The 24,859-nt window shown below is 36.7% G+C and overlaps 1 protein-coding gene across 7 annotated transcripts in view; it reads right to left on the bottom strand.

Moving 5' to 3' along the window:
* The window catches only part of Fam169a (family with sequence similarity 169 member A), a 71,064-nt gene that overhangs the window by 33,077 nt on the left and 13,128 nt on the right, over positions 1-24,859 (bottom strand). For 5 of the 7 annotated variants that reach the window (XM_074077294.1, XM_074077293.1, XM_074077297.1 and 2 more), the window contains exons 2-5: positions 12,483-12,617; positions 11,394-11,493; positions 11,024-11,109; positions 7,500-7,671 (exon numbers count right to left, since the gene is read on the bottom strand). In XM_074077294.1, the coding sequence (XP_073933395.1) occupies positions 7,500-7,671; positions 11,024-11,109; positions 11,394-11,493; positions 12,483-12,614 (490 nt within the window). In that variant the 5' untranslated portion in view covers positions 12,615-12,617. The other 2 variants (XM_074077295.1, XM_074077296.1) reach the window with 2 other exon arrangements.

The following is a 24,859-nucleotide window of genomic DNA, read 5'->3' as shown; positions in this document are numbered from 1 at the left end:
TTTTAATATCCAGAACTCTATGAATATTCTTTCAAATACATCTTATTCTCATTTAATGAATGCAATGACTACACTTATCTTTCCAGAAATATTAAGGGCTGTTTTTTGGAAAATTATTTGCATTACCCATCACTTCCATACAGCTTTTATTCTTTTTTATTTTGTTCTCCACCTTTCAAATCAGTGAATTTCCTTCACTATGGGTATCTACTCATGGTCAAGAATAAGGCTTTTAAAAGTGTGTGTGCATGGCAGGGCTTACTGACAGAGTATCAAAGCAGGCTCATCTGGCTGGGACCTTCTCTAACACAAGCATTAGTATTACCATTTTTAGATATTCTTCCCCTCTTGGCCTAGTCAAATTCCTCAAAAGAAACTTTTTTGCTTATATAACCACTAAAGTAATTTTGAAATACCATGTATTCATCAATCTTTGGTGGTATCTAAAATATTCATCTTAAGTCTCAATAATTTTAAAGGACACTGCTGGCATAATATCAATATTAACTTTATAAGAACTATTTTTAAAATAATTTTATGCTGCTGGGCACTGGTGGCTCACACTTGTAATTAGTCTAGAGGATCACTGTTCAAAGCCAACCCTGGCAAGTAATTCGTGAGACCCTATCTCAAAAATACCCAACACAAAAAGGAGCTGATGGTGTGGCTCAAGTAGTAGAGCACCTGCCTAGCAAGCATGAGGCCCTGAGTACTGCCAAGAAAATTTTAGACTTATAAAAATTAGATTACAAAGAGCTCCCTTATGCCTTTTCTAAGCTTCCCCTATAATCTTACATAGCCAAAGTATTATTATCAAAACCAGAAAATTAACATAGATATTATACTATTTGTTCTTCCACTAACGTCCTTTTCTGTTTCAGAAACCTTTTGAAGGTTCTATAATATAAACTGGGTTGCTTCGTGCCTTCCACACTGGCTCTCAGGACCCAGTTACCATATGTATACCCTTTTCCCAAATTATGAAACTTGGTGGCTATTATACCTTTCCTCATACTCACACTGTCATTTTGGATATATACTGTTTTGCTGTTTTTTTTTTTTTTCAGAAACATTCTCTTAATCATGTCTTCTAAATATCTATATGTAAACTGCTTACAATAGGCCTTGAAAGGCAATGCTAACAAAATGCTTAAGGAACCATGAAAAACCGCTGCTTCACAGAGTTGTCTGGTAACTAGTTCAAGTCACTAAGAGAACACAGTTTACAATGCTTTTGTTTGTGTTTTTAAGAGTCATTACCGTCACTGTGGTGGTGCTGCATGTGGGCGTTCAGGTTGCTGAATGTGTTCAACCCACCATCTTTAACCAAAGCATCATCACTATAGTCATACCTTGACCTATCCCATCCCATGCCAATTTAAGCTCAATAACCATCATCCAAAATTCAACTATAAAACTCTAAGAAAAGGTTGCAGGTTCCTATGGTTTGAGCATGGTTTGTCTCTCCAAAATACACATTGTAATTTAATTACCACTATGAGATATTACAGAACTCTGCCCTCGTGAGTGAAAGATTGGTGGGTTACCTTGAGAACAGGGTCTGCCAAAAAAGCCAATTTAGCTACTAGGTTTCCTGTGTGTTCCCAGTGTCTCCCCACATGATGCCTGCACTATTATTTGTGACTCTGCCACCACCAGATTTAGCCCTTGAGCCTTCAACCAGAACCATGAGCCAAAGTAAATATTTCTTCATTATCTACCTTGTCTGTGGTATTATGTCATTAGCAACAGAAAATGGACTAAGACAGACATGTCTGACTCCATCCCCAGTTATAATTCAAATCTGGATGGAGTGGTTGAATAAAAAGTTATGTGCCTGAGGTGAATGAATTCTAAATGGTATCATGCATGAGCTAAAAATATAATACTCAGTAAAAGATTGTTATAAAACTGTCGCGCTAGAATAATTCTTTAATATTCTCTTCATCATAAATAGCCTTTCTCTGCAGTTTTACCCTTTTGTAAACTATTTTTGCAGATAAATTTTTGTTGTTACAGAGCACTCAAATGGAAAGACTATATACAAAATAGGTGAATTTGCCACCATGAACATTTCCAATTATCTCACATTAAGTGCTCTTCTTTAAATCTTTAGTGCTAAGCCTTAACACAAGGGCATCTATGAATTCACCACCTATTGTTCTTGTGAACATAAATGAGTAGGCAAGACTGGAGGTGTGGCTCAAGTGGTAGAGCACCTACTTTGCAAGAGCAAAGCTCTGAGTGCAAACCCCAGTCCCAATAAAAAAAAGTCCATACAAGTCAATATGCAAATCTAAAACAAACAAAAATTTAAATTTTCCTAAGACACAGCTCTGTTCTCTACTAGTTGCCAAGCCCACACTTTACTATGAATTAAGTTATATGCCATAGTTGCAAAGGAAAGTAATAGAGACATTCCCTGCCTCAAATGGAAAACTGAAGTGATTCTCTAAAAGATAACCAAAAAAAAAACTAAGCAGAAAAAACTAAGTGTAGGTTGGGTGTGTGGCTTAAGTAGTACAGTACCTGCAAGGCCCTGAGTTCAAACCCTAGTACCCGTCCCTACAAAAAAAAAAAAAACCACTAAAGTGTAATCTTGTAGGCATCTGTATAAAGCCACAGAGTAAATGTATGGTATAGCTTCCTGTCTGTAAATTTTGTTAATATTTTACAGTGGGATGTTTCCAACAATGCATGAGTTCTCATAAAATTTTTCATCTTAAAAATAACTAGGACAACAGGGTGCCAGTGGCTCACACCTGCAATCTTAGCTACTCAGGAGGATCACAATTCTGGTGGAGTGGCTCAAGTGGTAAGAGCACTTACCCAGCAAGTGTAAAGCCCTAAGTTCAAAACCTACTGCCGCCAAAAATATACATGTAGCTGGGAAAAAGAACTTTAGTTAGTCTGCGTTTTTTCAGCAATCAAAGAACTTGATTTGAAATGAAGAGAATATAAAGTTTTGTTGCTCTTCATGTGCAAAAAGTGTTTTTTTCTTCAGGCTCAGGGGATGTCTGCCCTTATTTAACAGGATATTGTAACAGGTAAAAAGTGTTAAACTTAGAAAATGTTAACTAATATACTTATCTCTAAAAATGAAAGAGGTATTTGCAGACATCTTTTCATGATAAATTGCTACTCAAGACCAACCTGTTGGTTGTTTTGTCTAAAAACAAAAGAAATATTTTAATTCTAATCTATTCGTGATCCCCACAACTGATTGAAAACAAAACAAACATAGTATGTCCCTTGGATATACTGACAGTCTAAAAAAGATTAAAGATTACAATGCTCTCAATGATAAAGAACTGGTTGAGCAATTACATAATAAAAGAAAAAAATCAGGATGTTCTAACAAACCCCAATTTTCTTAAAATTTAGAATAATTCTTTAATAAAGGAATTAAGGGAGCAAATTGCATGCTAGATAAAAGTTTTCAGAGATACCTACACTTGAGAAAACAAAGTCAAATAATTCAAAGAAGTGCTATAAGCAATTATCTTTCACATAGTCTATTTTCCATCTTTACACATTTACTTTCCTAAATTTTCATTCAAATGATGTTACCAACATTTAAAGGAGAAAGATACTGTTTTCCTCCTTCTGAATCTTAAGAAGAAGAAAACTGGAGTTCATAAGGTTAGGTTTTTCTAACTTAGAAAATGGCCTCTATTCTCAGAAAATAATTTAATTTTTCTTATTACTTTTTAAACAATTCTTTTAAAATTTTTATTGTTTCTAATTAATTCTAAATTAAATCCCTGGTCGCTCCTTAGCATGGTGGTGCAAGCCTGTAATCCCAGTTACTCAGGAGGCAGAGGGAGAATTGTAATTTAAGGGCTTCCCAGGCAAAATTAAGCAGGACCCTATCTAAAAAATAAGCTGAAAGCAAAAGGACTGGATATGGCTCAAGTGGTAGAACACTTCCCTAACAAGAAATAATTTTCACTACATTACACAGAACAATGTCTGATAAAGCACTGGGGTTTTAAAAATAAAATGCTCTATGCATGTGCATTTATTCTTTATTGAGCCTTCTCTTCACAAAACTGCAGGAAATAACTCTTCATTTACTTTATCTTCCAACTTCAAGGTCTGATCTATGTTTGTCTTAAAACTCAACTTTCTCATTTGAAGCCAATCCTGAGACTGCCAATTTCTGCACATGGATACTCCAACTTCTAACTGTAGATTCAGAAGACTTCAGAGCAGGAATAAGTCTCAATGATCATCTGAGCAAGCTTAACTCCCTCATTTTAGAGGAGATAAGTGAAAACTACAAAGAATGTTACACAGTTTAAAAATTAATGGCAATACTACAATGAAATCCAAATCTCTTGGATACTAATCAAGTCTTCTACATATTACGTTTTGATATTTTTTTAAAGGTAACTTCTGAGTTGTAGAGTAGACTGAAGTATAGTAGAGCTCTCAAACAATAAGCTGAATTGCTTTAGTAACAACTTCTACTTATTCATAACTTCTTCCAGCTTCAGACTCACTGGCAGTGGTATATAAGTGAGAAATAATCAGGTATACTTTCAAATTTCTTAGGGGCTCTTTTACTTTCCTTGACGAGTGGAAGTAGGGCACTTATTTTGATTATGAACCACTTGGTTCTCTTTACTCCCATCTTCTCTAGAATTTAAGCACAGATCTGAACTAATCCTTAGACCTGAAGACACTCCAAGATGAGAACAGTCCATCTCAGGTTTATCTGTGACTTGAAAACAATGACAATACTTTCAATCTCACTGTTACATTCTTTCTCAGAAACATTTGATAAGAGAACCAGTTACATTAAGTAAACAACTGATCCAAGAAGTGAGCACTTATTTTACTACTGAATTAAGATAAACTGAGGTGAAGTTCTCCTTCAACTGCAAAATAAACATTAAACATTATTAGTAAAACAAACATTAGTAAAAGAAAGTAGGCTTACTTCATTGTAAAGACTAGTTTGAAACATTTGGTGTTTCTGGAGAGTTTAAAAGTATAAAAGATCACTGAGTATAGATCAGAGGTAGAATGTACTAAGCCTTGGGATAGACCCACAATACCACACACACAAAAAAAAGTTAAGTAACAAGAAAAAATGAAATATACCTTAAAGGAACAAATTAATGCAATCATTACATTAAAGTAAAAAAAAGTAACAGAAAAAAACTCTAATATCTTTAAAACAAAACTACCTAACCAAAAAAACAAACTATAAGCCATGCCCTGGTGGCTCACACCCATAACCCTAGCTACTTGGGAGGCTAAGGAGGGTCGCAGTGTGAAGCCAGCCCGAGCAAACAGTTCATTAGACCCTATCTCCAAATAACTAGAGTAAAATGGACTGAGGGGAGGCTCAAATGGAAGAGTGCCTGCTTTGCAAACACTGAAGCCCTGAGTTCAAATCCCAGTCCCACCAAAAAAAACCTACCTATAAATCCCTCAAAGTGATCCCTTTATCTCAAGACAAAAAAGAATGTGTGTATGTGTGTATGTGTGTGTGTGTGTATTTCTTGAATTTCATTGTACTATAATTGAATTTGACCTCACAAACAAAGTCTCCTTTGTATTTTTTTTTTCATTTATTCATATGTGCATACAATGTTTTGGTCATTTCTCCCCCCATACCCCCCACCCCCTCCTTTGTATTATTAAAGCTATTTATGCCCTAATATCCCCAACAACTGACTTACTATTTAACAAAAATAAATAAATCTTCACAAGACTTTCATTTAACCACAAATCTACTTAATGAAGATTTCCTCTTTTACAGCACTTCCCTGAACTAAATGGTTGCTCATTCAAAAGCCAGTATAAGCACACCTAATTCTATGCCTGGTAGAGGGAGACAGAATTTAACAGGGAAAAACACTAAAGTAAACAGCAAGGATATAAGGCAATTAGTAGAAAGTAAAGAAGATGTGAAAAGTAGGAGATGCAGCAGTACTTGCCAGGTCCAGGATATAAAATGGAGTTAACTCCCAAATTAGCAAAAAGAAGCTGAAGATGCATACCAAACAAAAAGGAGCATATTCCTGGAATCAAATATTGATCAGCAATACTAAAAAGGAATGCTATGTCTTTTAATTGTGGCTACGACATGGAAAGAAAGCCCTCAATGAAAGGGTGTTAAGCTAATGTGTTCCAAATGTCTATGAGCTTGTTTCAAGTAGGATACTCCGCAAGAGCCAGTGTGAAAAAACAAAAAGCCTTGCCGGTTGCTGGTTGCTCACACTTGTACTCCTAGATACCCGGGAGGCAGAGATCAGGAGGATCATGGTTCAAAGCCAGTCCAGGGAAACAGTTTCCAGGAAAACCTATCTGGAAAACACCCAACACAGAAAAAGGGCTGATGGACTGGCTTAAGTGGTAGAATGCCTGCCTAGCAAGTATGAGGCCCTGATTTCAAACCCCAGTTCCATAAAAGAAAAAAGCCTCCAGCTCCCACAGGAATTACCTTTTGTAAAATGAAGACTAAACCAAAAAACGTTCACACTTTGACACCAACCATTAAGACATTTAAAAACAACAAAATGATGCCTTTTATGCATACAGCGCTAATCTTAACATTAAGCATTTTTTACCATGTGTAATCAATCTTTCTAAGTTTCTATAAATCATTGGTTCTATTTCAAACGTACACAAGAACAAAACCGCATATTAAAGAACACCTCAAGTAAAAACAAATGACACTCAAAATCATGTATCACAGTTCATTATTCTTGAGGAAAAATGACATTCCTTTCATTGACTATATGCACTAACTCTATCTCAAATGTGTACTGGTTGATGGGATTAAGGTATCAGTCACAAATGGAGAAAACAAAGAGGTTAGTATGTGTTCTTGGAGAAAGGTCTTTGTGGTCAAAGTACAGAGGCGGACTTTGTTGTTTGGGGAAAACTAGGTGTCGGTATGTGGACATGTAGAGTAAGCAGGCAAGACCATTCTGCTCCAGCAGCTCTATGGAGCTGAATAAAAAGCAACTCTGAAGCTGCAGTAGTCTTTCACAGGGAGGGTAAGTTGAATTTTAGGATTAGAAATCTATACTTTAGACTAATCATTCAAAGCTGTTTGCATCTCCTACAAGTATTACAGCACCTTTTTTTTTTCCTGGTGATTAGTCAGGTTGCTCACTGAAGTGTCAGACTGAATCAACCTTTCTAAGCAGAAATGGCGATGCATTTGGCTACATGGGTTGAAGGAGCCAGTAATGGTAGTAGTAACAGCAGCAGAAATCCAAGTAAACATCTGAGGTTCAATGACAACCTTCTCTCCGAATATGTGGAGAAATCATCCAATGTATCAAATGCTTATTTTTTTTCAAAAGACTTTCTTAGCAATCCTCACTTTCATAGAATAGTATTATCACAGTACTCTCAAGAAAAACTAAGTAGAATTGCTCCACTTTGCACTCTACAGATTAATTTAACAGATATAGTTGGGGGGTTCAAAATGGAGGTTTCTATAACATACTTTAAATAAACTTTTAAACACTCACCTGTAGGCTTAACTGAATAAAACCCAACGGCCTCTCCTTTCTTCCACAGAATCTTAGCATAATCAGTACTGCTATGACACAGGAATGGGATCTCATTTCTCTCCATTTCCTGTTTTCTATAAATAATTCGATTGAGAACATACAGAACCACTCTCTCCCCAAGAGTGCTCACCTACAAAGAGAGTTAAACAGCAGGCACAGCAGTTACAATATGCAGCCAGAAGGAAATGCCGGTCACCTTGCTCCCTGCACCCACACCTCCTACTGGGATTGGGAGTACTTTGAATACAATAAGCACAATTTGTAGAACATTTTATTTTCACAGAGTTGAGGCTAACCATTCATAACAGTAATAACCCATTTCCAAAAGCACATTTTACTACCTCTCAGCAAATTCTAGAACAGGCAAAACAGGGTCCCAATGCACAAATGCTCAGTATTTCTTTTAGTACTCAATGCTCAATGTCTTCTTCATGCTTTCAGCTGCCCAGACCCTGGGTCTCCCCACAGCCCCAGCTGCCCTAACTGCTGCCCCACATACAAGTCCTGCTTCAACCCTTTTTGATCCCATTCCACATCCACATTTAAATAAACAAAAAGAAAGAAAGAAAGAAAAAAAGCTCAGTGTTTAAAGCTAAAGACTTTAAAAACAATTATCTCATTTAATAAAGGAAGCCATAATCATGCCGTGGAGAAAGGCCTCTCGCTCTGCTTTCTCAAGTGAAATGTTCCTTTAACAGCCCTTTCTTTGCTACAACTTTACGAATATCCAAACCTACTCCACCCCCCACACACACCCCTCTGCTAAACCAGATGAGCAAAGACAGTGACACTAAGAAAGGCTACTGAAACATACTTGAGATAATCAAAAAATGAAAACACAACCTCACATTCTACACAGAGCCACGTGGTCACAAGGCCCCACCTACACAGCCTTCTGAAACCAAAGTTTCCCCCACAGATCGTTAATACTAAAAACAATAGTTCTTCTGTTCACAAAATCTGTTTTCCCCCCAAGTCTTTTAGAAGGAAAATAATTTCATACTCTGATTAGTTGAGTGGAGAAAGAAAGGATTAACTATATTCATATATTACTGTCGAAAATATCCCTAGCAGGGGATCTCCCATACAAAACAACACAAGAAATGACAGAGCTGACTAACACTGACGACAAGGCCATTCCTTCCTTCTACAGCTCTGACCAACATAAAATTCTTCCTCATCCTGAGCATCATACTTTAACATTCTGCAGCCACACGGTGTATGAATACCTGAACTCTGGAACGGCTGAAGGATAAGACTAATCTAACACAATTTGGGGTGCTCTTGCAATTCCAGTCCTCTCCCTTGGAATTGCACCAGATCCCTAACATCTCTCTTCATGTGTAGCAGGTATTTCAGATACAAACACTGAAGGTACTGCTGAGATGATGGGGCTTTTCCATGCAAAATTAAGGGTTTTATTAGCTTCATTTTACTTCTAAATAACTGAAGTCCAAGTCTTTTTCATCATGGTATCACTTTACATTTATCTCTATTTAATGTCATCATGTTAGATCCTTCTGTTTCTTAATCCTGCCTTTCACAGATTAGTTCCCCAATGTAGCAATGGGATACATGGAATTGGTAAGTATGGTATCTATGTCTTCCTTTAGGTAATGGACAAAATGGTGAGCAGGACAGAGAGAGACAGAGAGACAAAGCTGTGCAGAATGTGATTGAGAGCATCTTTCCATCATCGTTGCCTCTAGGTTTCATTCACAGGGTCAGGATCTTTATTATCTCATTCAATTTTACAGCATATGAGACAGAGGTAAATAAGGTTTCTAACAATAAAGTCACTTGTTCAAGATAATGGGTTTTAAATAGCAAAAGAATAGCTATTTGCTCCTGTAACTTTATCAACCAATATTTCCTTATTGGCCAGGACAGTGACAGAACGCCCTTCACTGGTTTCCCTCTTCTCAAGCAGAGATGCTGTCATAAAGAAATAAGGATGAAGGAGACTACTGTAGGAGTTTCCAAACAGTCTTATTTTGGGTCTTGACTTCTCCTCCCTTCCCAATCCATATCTGGAGATTTCATAGTTTCTTTACTTGAGTGGGAGAGCCTATACAATTTCCCCTTCACCATCCTTTAGTCTTCCACCCAACTGTCCTCTATAAGGTGACAAAATAAAACCTTAGTCATGTTTATTTTTGTGATGTATACACTTTGTCTGTCACAGCTGTGCCTAAAAACAAATTATATTCTTCTACTGCTACCTAATTCTCCCATTTTACCACTTTATGCAGGCTTTTCATTTTCTTCTCCCCTTCATTTTTGGCTCACAGTTCTTTATCACACTGGTAGGACATAAGGTATACACATTCTCCTGCCTCTGTGAGGAGGGCCCATTACTATGGAAACTCAATGCACATTCAAGAATCAACACAATATCCAGAAGGGTATTATGCTCTCTTTTCAATTCTTCCCTTTGAATTTAACATTTTTCAAAGTTCGAAACTCAAAAGGGAGAAATGACAACACTCCAATAACCTGCAACATTCTCACTTTCCTATCCTGAATTTCAAAGTTTCTTGACATGATTTCCTTGTTCCTTCTGATTGGTTCAACTGCCCCACAAAAGTGAAAAGACGTAGCTGATACTTTATAGATTTGACAAGATTTTAACAAATCTAGGTAGATTTGATATCATCACTATCCTACAAACCCTCTAAAGGAAGAATATCAGAGTACATATTTGTAACTGTTGACTCCATTTCCCTCAGCAAGGGTCTCTTCCTCTTAGGATTAATTAACAAGGACCTCTGCATCCTTTAACAAATAGTACTGCTTCTGTAAAAGGTCAGTCATCCATTAAGAAAGAAGGTCCAAACTCAAAAGGACCTTGTTAAGTGTCCTATCCCTCTACTTTTATTGTAAATCATACTCTTCCAACCACCAAAGGTGTCAGCACTTTTTTACTTAACCTGACTCAATACTTTATAACTTGGTTTCTATGAATTCTTCCCCTAATAACCATAACACTGAGATGTCTCATAAGCCCTGATCGCTCTAGGGTGCAAATCAACACCAGCCGCACCTGCCTTATACACACACAGAGAAAGAGGCAACTGGCTGGCTTCTATTCTACTCACCGCAGAGGCTGGAGGCCTGCTCACCCCAACCTCCCCATTTAAAACACTTAGGCCACCAGAGGAGGCCTGACCACTAAACAAATCTCCTGCTCAGCCTCCCCAGAGACAGAGAAGTTCAGCATCCACATTGAGGGAATGAGCCTTTCCTTCACCAAAGAAGAAAGTCAGAAGCTCAAGTACAGAAAGGTAGTCCCAGCTCAATCAGCCCACAGGAACTCATTCTTCCTCACCAAATCTCAGAAACATTCAGAATCACACAAAACAGATGAAGCCCAAGTGCTGGTTTCATCATATGAATAAAACTCCAGGAGTTTCAAGTAACATGATTACATTAAAATAGGGAAGAAACTATCACTATTTATTAGTATTACAGGGTCTTGTTACCTGCTTAAGCCCCTCTCTAGAAGGGACAGATGTTTTCACAATATCATCAATGGCCCACCACTGATCAGCAAGGTAAAGTGCCACAGCTAAAATAAAATAAATGAGTGTTAAAGTAGACACTATTACCATTTGGTGTCCCATTCTCTATACTTATACTATGTACTTTATAATACAACATGACCCCATTTATACCACTTATTTTATTTCATCCACTGAACATTTAATTAAAAGAAAATGAGAGTTATATTTTTCTACAATTAAAATTTGAAACACGTTTTTAAAAAAACAAATTTCCTCATGTAGCCACCTTCTTAATTCCTAACAGACTCGAGAAAAAATCCTCAATTAACAAAAATGAAGTGAAACAGACCTGTAAGTGAATCCTCAGGAGCAAAAAGAGCAAGAATTTTCTGGGTCTGATCTCCACCATAAAGAGGTACAAAGCCTACATTTGACAGGCTAATAGGAATCTGAAATGACAATTAGTTCAACATAAGTAAAGTGGCTACTACAAAATATAAGACAAAAACACTAAAGTGTTTACCAAAATACTAAACTTTTCTTACATTTATTTTAATTATATAACTTCATTTCAAATGAAAACATATTCCTGGTCTCTCAAGAAGAGGAAAACAACAACAACAACAAAAAGGAGTAAAGCAACTTTCCTTTTGGGAGAATTTTATTATCTTAGGAGGAAAAATGAGAACTTACTTCAGTGACTATTACCAGGCCTTAGAAATACCACAACTCAAAAATAAAAACTAGGTTAGGTTAGGCCCCAAGAAGTCACAGAAAATCAACTACAGTTTATTACCTTTATTTAGACTACATGAGGGAGACATATTTCATTTTCTAGTTAGATAAATTTGTTTCCAGCAAGATACATGCAATACTTTAACATTTTTCTGCTTTCATGAATCCAGTACTAATTCTTCATTTAGAATAAAAAATTTAAGGCCTAGAAATGCTAATGAATTTGCCCACTTCAGTCATAGCAGAATCAAAATGATTCCAAGTTTCAGGGTCTTTCTATCACAATATATCCCAGCTTAATACTTTCAAAAAAGGAAGAAAAGATCCTTGACACAAAATTGTAAGTGTCCTCATTCTTTTTTAACTAAAAAGAAACTTTTCAACTCACAAATTACAAACCTAAAGTAAATTTAATTGAGTTAGTTCCAATATGGTAACTAGTTTTAGTATAACTGCTTAAATTCTTACATATAATTTCAAAGGCAAAAATATGAAACATTAAGAAATAACCTGTCAATTTTTTCTTTTAAAAAACTGATTATGATGCTCTATTAGTCAACCAATATTAATACATTTACTGGACAGATTTCTGATATAAGATTCTCAAAATTTAATACTAAGATGATATTTTTAAATGATATTGATTACATGTAAAAACTGGACTGAAGAGATGATTAAAAAAAATCACCGCAGAATGCCTTACCTTAATATTGAGGAGAGAAAAACATTCTGGATTTTCAGGGTCCCCACACCTTAAATCCGACATGTAATCCTCAGCAGAATTTTCCAGTTCCTCGTGACTGCAGTTATCCAGCAAATCCACAGGGAATGCCATCCTCTTTAACAAACAACATGGAACAATACACTTCAGAATATGAAATGCTGTCTTCTCTTAGACAAAAAATTCTGCTATATATACATACATACACACACACACACACACACACGTCTGTGGTCACTGGGGTTTCAAGTGCTTCACACTTGCTAGGCAGGCACTGTACCACTTGAGCCACATCCCAAGTCCTTTTCTCTCTGGTTGTTTTTGAGATAGGATCTTGCCTTCTGCCTAGGCTGAGATCCTCCCAACCTTAGCCTCCCACATAGCTGGGACGATGCCACTGTGACCAGCTATTGACTGAGATGGAGTCTCTTGAGCTATATGCCTGGGCTAGCATCAAACTGCAATCCTCCCAATATCAGCCTCCCAAGTACCTACAATTACAGGTGTGAGCCACTGGCACCCAACATAGTAAGACTTCTATTTCACTATGCCAAGACACACAATGAGCCTGCTAATTTAGCCATGTACATCAAAAAGAAACCTTTCAAACATTATTCATCTGTATTAAAAGCAGGCAACGAAGCAGGAGCTCATGGATGCTTCTTTTGTTTTTTTTCCCCAGGACAGAACTGGGGTTTGAACTCAGGGCCTCATGCTTGCTAGGCAAGTGCTCTACCACTTGAGCCGCTCCACCAGTCCTTTTTTGTGTTGGGTTTTTTTTTTAGATAGGGTCTCACGAATATTTGTCAAGGCTGGCCTCAAACCGTGCTCCTCCTGATTTCCGCCTCCCAACTGAGGCACTGAGTGCATTATACTGTAGAGTTGCAATGAGTGAATTTTCTGGTATGTAGATTATATCTCACATATAAAAATATGAACACACACACACCAGCCTGCTACTCACTTCACTCCTTTCAAGAATGTTTAATAGTTTTTTTTTTTTAGCTTTATGGGGAAATACTAAAGGCTTTTCCATTAAACTCAAGAAAAATAAAGATTCCACCACTACATAACATTATGCATGCATCAGCCAATGCAATTAGATAAGGGAAAACAATCAGAGGCATCTCCTTGGAGATGGTGTGGGAGTTGGAAGGAGGAATTATCCTTATTATTTCCAAATAACATGCTAAACTGGAAAACCCAGGTATATAAAGCTACTTGTGAGTCTCTCTGTAAGACAGGCTGATTGGTGGCCACCAAGCCTTGCTCCAGGTGGGCAGAAGACACCCAGTGCTAGGTTCCCTGCCCAGGACAAAGGATGCAGGAACATTGGCTACATCCCTAAACCCACCACCCAGTCCAGTGTACATACACATGACAAGTGCAAACCATCTACCAAACATCAAACTGGAGGACTTGGTGGAAAAAGGACAGGTTCTCTAGAGACAAACAGGAACAGCCACTAGATCTGTGCAGGGCAAGGCTTTGGCTGTAAGAGTAGGTACACTTGAAAGAGTGCTATGACAAAGGTCCTGCTACTACTACCTCGAGCTGATACTGCACAGGCCTGGAACTGCCCACTCCTACCAGAACCCACAAAGTGGGACAGAGCTGCTCTACCCCCCAGACAATTGTTGCTACTCTACAGGACTCCCTGTCTCACTCCAGCCACTCCCTTGCTCCAGAGCCTTGACTGACCACTGAACCCAGGGGGAATCCTGCGTAATCCTGGGCCCAAAAGGACATGTAAGTACCACAGCAAAAGAATCACAGACTGAACACTGAGGGCCAAAGACTGGAGGAGAATACCTGCTGCACTGACAGAGCCAAGATGGTATACACATTCTTCCTTGACAAGAAAGAAATACTAACTTTTATTCTATTTCTCCTTTATAAATTTTTCTATTGATAGTTTATTCCATTTCCTTTTGTTATCTTATTTTTTATTTTTTGAAAAATTTTTTGGTAGGATGGGATTTGAACTTAAGGCTTTGTGCTCACAAAGCAGGCACTCTACCGCTTGAGTTACTCCTCCAGTTCATTTTGCTCTGGTTATTTTGGAGATGGGCTCTCACAAACTACTTGTCCAGGCTGGCCTCGAACAATGATCCCTCTGATCCAGCCTCCTAAACAGCTAAGACTGTAGGAATGAGCAACTAGCACGCAGCTGTTTATTTTTAGTTCTTAATTGTTCTATCCTTTTGCAATTCCTGACAATAGCATATTTCTCTGGCATAATTAAAACTATATTCTCACATTACTATTTCATTTACCTTCACCCCACATACTTCATTGCCTTTTTCTCCATCTTCCTCCCTTCTTTTTCCTTCCCTCACCTCCCCCCATATTATCACTACTTAATTTTAAATCCAATACCTATGATACATTTTTCTAAACCCCAAGCATACAATATAAAAACTCTAGTCCCTTTCATATAAAACATTGTAAGATGTCTTCAATTATTTTCTACATCATATAACTATCTAGCTTGCTTTTGAATTGGTAGATCTGTTATTGCTAATTTATAATCTCAGGTCAATGGCAAGAAATAACACATCAATCTTCCACTAACCAGTTCTGCCAAAACATTAAGAATAATTCATCGAAGACTTCAAGTAATGGAAACCTCCAAACAATGACTTGACCTCAGATGAGCAAATCTCAATGCAGAAACACAAGAAATATGAAGAAATAAAGCAATGTGACACCTAAAAAAAAAAGTAATCCCACAATAAAGGAAGTGAATGATAGTGGAATGATGAAATCTCAAATACTGATCTCAAAACAATGGTAAAAATGATCAATGATATTAAAGAGGCCATGTATAAATATGTCAGTAAATTCAAATAGCATACAAATAAATATCTAAATAAATTCAAACAGGCTACAAATAAACAGCTGGATGAAATATGGAAGACAATGCAAGATACAAAAGGGAAATACAATAAAAATATGGAAATCCTGAAAAAAATCAACTGAAATTCTGGAAATAAAAAGCTTTATAAAGTCAAACAAAAAACTCATCTGAAAGCATCTCCAATAGACTATATCTGGAAGGCAGAATATCAGGGCTTGAGGATAAGGTAGGTACACTAGAAAGATCAGATGAAGAGAAAAAAATAAGGAAGTATGAATGGTACATGCAAGACTTTTAGGACACTATTTAAAGACTAAACTTGCAAATCATGGGCTAGAAGAGGTACAAGCTAAAGGCACTGAAAACATATTCAATAAATAGCAGAAAATTTCCCACATCTTGAAAAAGAGATAGTCATCCAAGTATAGGAGGCTTTTAGGACTCCAAAGAGACAAGACCAGAAAAGAACTGACACATATGTCATATCATAGTTAAAACGTTAAGTATACAGAACAAGGAAAGAATATGGAAAGCTGAAAGAGAGACGCACCAAGCTACCCATAAAGGTAAATCCATCAGAAGAACAGCAGATCTCTCAACAGAAACTATAAAAGAAGGGCATAGAATAATGTATGCAAGTGCTGAAAGAATACAGCTGCCAAACTAGACTACTGTACCCAGCAAAACTATCCTCAAAATTAAAAGGAAAAAAAATACTTACATGATAAATAAAAGCTTAAGCAATTCATGACACTAACCCAGTGCTGCAGAAAGTAAGTACAACCATGAAAATACGGTAAAGAATAAATCTCACTAGCTGAGTAGATGAACAAATGAGGAGTAGGGAAGAATCAAACACTACAAAGTCAACAAAATGACAAGAAATATTACATACCTTTCAACAAAATCTGAATGTTAATGGTCTCACCTCTACAATCAAAAGACACAGACTATCAGGCTGGATTAAAGAACAAAATCCAATCATTTGTTGCCTATGAGAAATGCACCTCACTGACTAAGACAAATGAAAGAATGGGAAAAAATTTCCCAAGCAAATGCAGCCAAAAAGCAAGCAGGAACAGCAATACTCATATCTGACAAACCAAAATTAGTCAGAAGAGACAAAGAATTTAACTTAATATTGATAAAATTTATCAATATTACAGGTGTGCTGATGGCTCATACCTGCAATCCTAACTACTTGGGAAGCAGAGATCAGGAGGATAGCAGTTCAAGGCCAACCCAGGCAAACAGTCTGAGAGACCCAATCTTGAAAATGCCTATCACAAAAAAGGGCTGGTAGAGTGGCTCAAGTGGTAGAGCGCCTGTCTAGCAAGCATGAGGCCCTGAGTTTCAAACCTCAGTACCACCCCCCCAAAAAAAAATCAATAAAGGAGAAAATCCATCAGGATATAACAACTGTAAACATATATGCACCCAACACTGGCACACCCAATTTCATAAAACAAAATAATACTGGGCTTAAAAGCACAAACACCTAGCACAATAATAATGGGTGACTTTAATACCCCACTCTCAGCAATAGGTCATTCAGACAAAAAGTCAACAAAAAAACTTCAGAATTAAATGATACTATTATCAAATGGACTTAATAGTCACCTATGGAATATTCCACCTAACAGCCACAGAATACATGTTCTTCTCAACAGACAATGAAACTTTCTCTAAAACTGGTCATATTTTAGGACAGAAAGCAAGCCTTAATAAATACAAGAAAACAAAATACATCCTATATTTTATCATACCACAATGGAATAAACTAGAAATCAAATACAAGAAAAACAACAGAAAATATTCAAGCAGATGAAGACTGAACAATTCACTTTTGAATGATCAGTGGGTCATTAAAGAAGAGCAAAAAAAAAAAAAAAATCCTAGACGAAAATGAAAACAAAACTTACCAGAATCTTTGGGACACAAAATAGGCAGTGCTAAGAGGAAAGTTTATGGCTACAAGTGCCTACATTTAAAAGTCAGAGATCTGAAATAAATAATCTAATGGTACACCTCAAGCACTTAGAAAAACAAAAACAAGCCAAACCCAAAAGAGGAGATAGAAAGAAATAATAAAGATCAGGGCTTTTTACTTCCCTGAAGCAAAAAATAAGTTAATTATAGTTATCTTGGAAGAGTAAACAGGCAAACCTGCTAGATAAAAACACAAAAAGGCAGATATCAAAACATCTTATAAATCTTCTATAATGATGTGATAGTCACCATAAAGAGATGAATGGAATAAGACACGGAAACACATGTTAAGTCAAAGGAAACTGAATATATGATAAAGGAAATATTTCCATTAGTAGGAAAAAGACTGTTTTTAACTGACAATATTGTTTCATTGGTCTTTTTTGGGGTCAATACTGGGGTTTGAGCTCATTTCACACTTGCTAGGCAGGTGCTCTACCACTTAAGCCACTTTTGTCAGCCCTTATTGGTCTGTCTTATTTATTTACTCATTCTCTATTTACTCATTCTGCTGATGGACAACTAGGCTATTTCCAATTAGGAATTAGGAATGAAGCTGTTATGAGCAGCCCTGTGTGAGTCTTTTGATGGATATATGCAGAGTTTTCTTTGTTCTATCTCACTAGGCTAATCAATCTTATTAAAATTTAGGCAAGCATATGTTACATGCATCCTGATGTGATGCAACAAGAAAACTGCATCAGGCCAGGTGCAGAAGTTCACACCTATAATCCCAATTATTCAGGAGGCAAAGATCAGGAGGATCATGGTTCAAGGACAGCCCAGGCAAAAAGTTAGTGAAATCCCCCCATCTCAATTAATAAGCTTGGCATAGTGGTGTATACCTGTGGCCCCAACTACAAGGCTAAGGGCTTATAGGAGGATCATGATCTGAAACCAGCCTAGGTAAATAAACAACACCCTACCTGAAAAATAACCTAAAGCAAAAAGGCCTGGGAGTATCACTGAAATGGTAGAGCACTGACTAGCAAGCACAGGCTCTGAGTTCAAACGCCAATACCACCAATGAAAAAAGAAAATAAGATCCTTAAGTATGCAGTCAGCCAAGTTTAGAGTAACAGTTTCTTCAACAAGTATATGGCATGGAAAAAGTAGGGTGGCCAGTGATACATGAAAAGAAACTAAGAGCCATACCCATCGAATGCACAGTGAGAGAATCCTGTTGGATGTACTCTTGAAAACTGTAGGCAGGGGTTGCTCAATAAAAGCACTCTCTTTGCCCACAGCGGGAAAAAAAAAAGAAAATTCCCGTAACAAAAAGTTAAAAGAGCCAAGTGTGGTGACGTACAGTCCCAGCACTCAGGAGGCTGGACCTGGTGTTGAGGGCCAGCCTGGGCTACGCAGCAAGACCCTGTCTCAAAACAAGCAAACAGTTAAAAATAAGTAATTGATCTATTTCAACTACTGAGCTACTTGTTCTTAAAGGGAATATAAATAATGATAGTAGAGATTACCTTGTTTCTCAAGTTGCCTGCTTCATATTTACCCCAAAATAAAAACTGGAAAACCCAACTACTATATTTGTCAAGAACCTCTTCAATTACAATTTTTTTCAAAGTACAAAGAGGAAGACAGAAGAAAATCAACTGAACTCAGAGTCAGTCTTCTCTTGAAGTGACGTTCAAACCCCTTTTATCACTTAAAAAAGCATAGGAAGGCAAGGAGCTGAAAACCTAATGGAAATATGAGAAAAAAATGCACAGAACAGGAGAGACATTTTTAGAAGTTGAATACATTTTTCTGAATTTCCAAGATATGACAATAAGGGACTATTTTTAACAGTCTGAAATACTGGTCTGGAAGATTTTAAAATTGGATTACACTAAGTTGGAAACCTAACTTTATATAAGTATGTATTTTTTAATCAAAATTATTTTTAAAATCAAAACCTAAAATGAAAACATACAAATTCAGTATATCTCTTATAAGTGTGAATGTCTAAATTTTCCATTATAGGGAAAGCAAGAAAATCTTTTGAAATTATTTTGAGAGCAATGCCACTGGATTTCCAGACAATTTTTAAAAAAAGAAGAAAAAAAACCTATGAATTTTAAAAGATTAACCAGGAGCTTAAGTAAATAAAATGTTATCACTAGAAAAGAACCACAAAATAAAACAGTAGCTCTACAGTTGAAGCAGCTTTTGTTAGCTTGGGCAAGTCTTTATATCTCTATTACAAATTCAATATGTAAAAGCTAACTAAGGAAATACAATATGTTGTACAGTCAGATCTAACAATTATGATGATTAAAATTTAAGAAATCTGTAAACATGAAACAAGTGGTTAATAATAGGTGAAAGAAGCATTAATCAGATACTAAAGCAAATGTTGTCTTTCCTCTCTTTTAAACAATATCCCAAATATCCAAATACTTAAATATTTGTATCACAGATTCAAATATCCAAGTAAAACATCAAGAGACATTTAAATCCTTCCTATTATTGCTTATACTCTCTCTACAACAAAATTAGAGATAAGGGCAAAATAGTTTCTGCTGGGTATTGAGGGGGGGAGCGGGAGGGGGTGGAGTGGGTGGTAAGGGAGGGGGTGGGGGCAGGGGGGAGAAATGAACCAAGCCTTGTATGCACATATGAATAATAAAAAAATAAATAAATAAAAAAAATAAAAAAAAAAAAGAGACATTTAAACTGGGTACAGAAGCTCATGCCTGTAATCCCAGCTACTCAGGAGGAAGAAATCAGGAGGATAGAGGGTCAAAGGCCACTCTGGTCAAAAGTTAGTGAGATTCCGTCTCAGCAAAAAAGTTGGGCATGGTGGTGCATGCCTATGATCCCATCTATGCAGGAGGGTTAAGTAGGAGGACCAAAATCCAGGTTCACCCAGGTTAGAAAAAAAACAACACCTGACCTGAAAATTAACTAAAGCAAAACCGGCTACAGGCATGACTCAAGTGGTAAGAGTGCCTGCCTAGCAAGTGCAAGGTACTGACTTCAAATCCCAATACCTCAAAAAAAGAGAGACACAGAGAGACATTTAATGTCATATCACTCATCAGATGAAACTCAAGAGAATCAATACCACAATATTCCCCTTCAATCAATTCACAAGATTTACTTGAGTACTACTACCTACCAAAGTAAGTATGTATGAAAGTTCATTAAGTATGAAATGTAAATTAATATTTGAAGACTGCTGCCAAAACCCTGGTCCATAAAAGCATGTTTATACAACCACCCCAAAATCATATGGCAGTGTAGACAAAGACTACAAAATGGACATACTACTTCAAAGCTGATCAAACATCACGTTTACAGGTGATTTTCTTTTTTTTTTTTTTTTTTTGGTGGTACTGGGGTTTGAACTCAGGACTTCACGCTTACCCAGCAAGTGCTCTACCACTTGAGCCACTCTGCCAACTCAACAGGTGATTTTTTTTTCATCTACTATTACTATTATATTGGTTTTTTAAAAATATTTTAAATGCTAATGACACATTTAAAGTTCTAAACATGCATTTTCTTTTTTTAAGTTTTATTATTGAAAAGGAGAAAGTCTAGGGCTGGTGGCATGGCTCAAGTGGTAGAGCACCTGCCTACGAAGTGCAAGGCCCTGAGTTCAAACCCCAGTACTACCAAAAAAACAAAAAGAAAGAAAGAAAACAGGCAGCTAGGTCATCTGAATAAGGAACCCAATGACACAGAATCAGAGAATGTCAGGGTAACAAACAGGTTCAGAGGTCTTGGTTTCCCAGTGATGCACTGTACCCAAAAGTCATGTACAAGTCCTCCCTGCAGTTCATTGTGGTGGGAGAACACAGGCCAGTTCCTTTAATCCACTGGATTATTCCTCTATACCGGTACTGTTCAAACTTAAAAATGTGTACTTCGCCTCAACCTTTTTCTGTGTGAAAGTGCCTATGTCACTAAATATTTTTCTCAACTCACTTCTTTAAGAAAATCTACAGGCACACCTCATCCCATTAGTATTGTTCCCCTTTTAAATTATGGTAAAAATGATCACTTTAACTATTTTTAAGTGTACAGTTCAGTGGCAGTAAGTACACTCACAGTGTTGAGCAACTATCATCACTATCCATTTCCAGAGCTTTCCATTAATCCAAACAGAACATCTGGGCCCATTAAACACTAACTTTACAGTTCTCCCTACCCTCGATCATGGTAACCTGTTTTACTGTCTTTATGAATGCGACTATTCGAAGAACCTCACAGTAAAATCAAATACTGACTGTACTTTTGTGTCTGCTTATTTCATTTTGCATGATGGTTTCAATGTGAAACTATGTGATGGTATTATGCATCAGAACCTCCACTCACTTTTTGAGAAACATTTTATTCACCCTGAACTACTAAGACCTACAACCACCAATTTGATGTTACATTATACATTTTCCTGACTGGCATCAAAATTTCTAACTATCCTAATTTAAATGTCCACCTGAATTTCATTTAAAGCCATCTCCTAAATCATTTGTAGTACTCAGCACACATTAGAAAACACAGCTCTAGGGCTGGCAGAGTGGCTCAAGTGGTAGAGCACCTGCCTAACAGGAGTAAGTTCCTGAGTTCAACGCCCCAGTACCACCAAAAAAATTCAGTACAAAACAATCCTGTTTCTTGACTGTGACAATACAGACACCCTCGAATTCACAGACAGAAGATCATTGGGGAAAAAACAAAAGTTGTGATTTCTGAATAGTTTAAAAACAACCAAATCCATCATCATTTTAACATAAAAATATGAGAAAATGTCTCTACTTCCAAAGGCGTACCCACCCAACCACTCACACGCCCACAGCTAAAATATATTCTTCTGTTTGCAAATCTGTCTTTAAATCCACTCCTCTTCTATAGTACAATGAAACCCAGCAAAAACTGTTAAAAAGGAGGGGAAAGTAGTTAATGAAACAGTAACACAGATGGGGTGAATTCAATCTAAGTACACTATATGCAATTTGTAAGTATCACAATGAAACCCCTTTGTACAATTAAGTTGTGCTAACAAAAAATAAAAATAAATTCATAACTTGTACTACTGTCAAAGGTAAATTTCATTAAAATGAAGGGACAATGAAAGAATGAGAAATGATTATAGATCAGTAGCAGCAGTAACATTTACTGAGAAGTATTCATGAGTCAGGCTTTAAGTTTTTACATGTAATATCTAACAATGTACTCCTATTAGTCCCATATCATCATTGAAGAAACAGACATTCACAGCTTAAGAAACTTAATATCACACCACAAGTGGGCAAGAAAAATATAAGATCAGGCAATCAACTAAAATTAACTGTATGTAGCTATTATAACTGAACATAAAATATGTATTTTTTATTTAACATAAAAATCAAATATAGTATTTTAACATGGTTATATAACATCTCTTTTTAAATATTATGAAAATTACCTTACTGTTAAATATTCTGAAACAGCACTGGAATTGAAATTCTGTGACCTTGCTTCCTGGGTCAGCTCAGCCACTACTACTCTTGTGACCAAAGGCAAGTTACTTACCCTTTGTAGGTTTCTCTATTCTCACTAGTAACATGATGCAACTGGACAGGATAATCCTAAAGACCTTTTCACCACTAAATTCTTATAATTGTTTTTTCAAATCTTTTCACCACTATATCTATACACAATGGAATTTTATGCAGCCATGAAGAAGAACGAAATGTTATCATTCGCTGGTAAATGGATGGAATTGGAGAACATCATTCTGAGTGAGGTTAGCCTGGCTCAAAAAACCAAAAATCGTATGTTCTCCCTCATATGTGGACATTAGATCAAGGGCAAACACAACAAGGGGATTGGACTATGAGCACATGATAAAAGCGAGAGCACACAAGGGAGGGGTGAGGATAGGTAAGACACCTAAAAAACTAGCTAGCATTTGTTGCCCTTAATGCAGAGAAACTAAAGCAGATACCTTAAAGCAACTGAGGCCAATAGGAAAAGGGGAACAGGTACTAGAGAAAAGGTTAGATCAAAAAGAATTAACCTAGAAGGTAACACCCATGCACAGGAAATCAATGTGAGTCAATGCCCTGTATAGCTATCCTTATCTCAACCAGCAAAAACCCTTGTTCCTTCCTATTATTGCTTATACTCTCTCTACAACAAAATTAGAAATAAGGGCAAAATAGTTTCTGCTGGGTATTGGGGGGGCGGAGAGGGAGGGGGCGGAGTGGGTGGTAAGGGAGGGGGTGGGGGCAGGGGGGAGAAATGAACCAAGCCTTGTATGCACGTATGAATAATAAAAGAAAAATGAAAAAAAAAATCTTTTCACCACTAAATTCTTATAATTGTTTTTTCAAATCTTTTCACCACTAAATTCTTATAATTGTTTTTTCAAATCTTGGTGAATTTAAGACTATGTAAATTACTAACCTTACAGTGGTTCTGCCCCAGTTTACAGAGGCAGAAGAGTATGCACTTCTGGAGAGAGATATAGGCTCTCAATTTTCCCTCTTCTTGTTGTTTTTAAGCTTTTGTTCTATGTTACATAACTGTAAAGCTGTCAGATCAAATTTTGTCAAGTACTTCATGCTCTGCCCATGAGATAAACCAAAAGGCCTAACTAGATTCTACATGACTGAGAAAGCTTAACGTAGCCTTAAGCCAACTAGCTCATCAAAAAATTGACATAAAATGGACAGTGAAGTGCAAAAAGTGTTCAAACTAATTTATAAATTAAGCAAATGGTTTGTTTACTAGCACAACCTATATAAAACATAAGTGGACCTTTTATATAAGAGCTCTAAGATACCCATCAGCACCAACTACACAGTATCCATCTTTGAATAATCTCACCCTTCCTGTAGTTTTATAAAATTATTTGAAAGAATGCTTTTAAGAAAAATAGTTAGAAAACAAATTATCATTATTGCAATTTTCCCCTATTATTGTACAGGTTGTCAACTATATTCTAAATTGAGTAGAGCATGTTTACATGTACAGTTCCTAAATTACTGCATGACTTTCATACATTATTGCTATTGTTTGGGGTTTGGAGGGGAAGAATCTGATCCAAAACAGATGTATAGACATTTCAGAACTGAAAGCAATCTCAGAGAAAATATTCTCAGAGGAAACTGTCTCAACCAATCCAAGTCATGGTCCTACCTCTCACGACTGTTTCCCCAACACTGAGAATAGGTTAGGTATCCAGGCAACACAATCAGCAATGTTTTCAACCTTTCACACAAAAGCCAGTTTCTAATCATACAATTCTTCTCTTAATTCCTCCTTCTGCTCTTTTCTCCCTAACAACATTTCCTTCCCTTACTAAAAAACCCTGTATTTTATCAGCTCAAATGATCTCTTTACCTTACTTACTTCTTACTCTTCTACCCCTCCTGCCCTACACAAGGCCCTAAATCCTAGATGCATCCAACCTACCTACACTCTGGAGCTGAAATCTTCAGGACAAAAATGAAGTGACTGAAAAGACTGCTACAACTCACCAAATTCAGGTAGGCCAATAGTGCTCAGCAATTTCTTTATGTGC

This window comes from Castor canadensis, chromosome 6, assembly GCF_047511655.1.
Source record: "Castor canadensis chromosome 6, mCasCan1.hap1v2, whole genome shotgun sequence".
Taxonomy (NCBI): Eukaryota; Metazoa; Chordata; class Mammalia; order Rodentia; family Castoridae; genus Castor; species Castor canadensis.
Note: the sequence above shows the minus strand (reverse complement) of the source record. Positions and strands in the feature narration are given on the sequence as shown.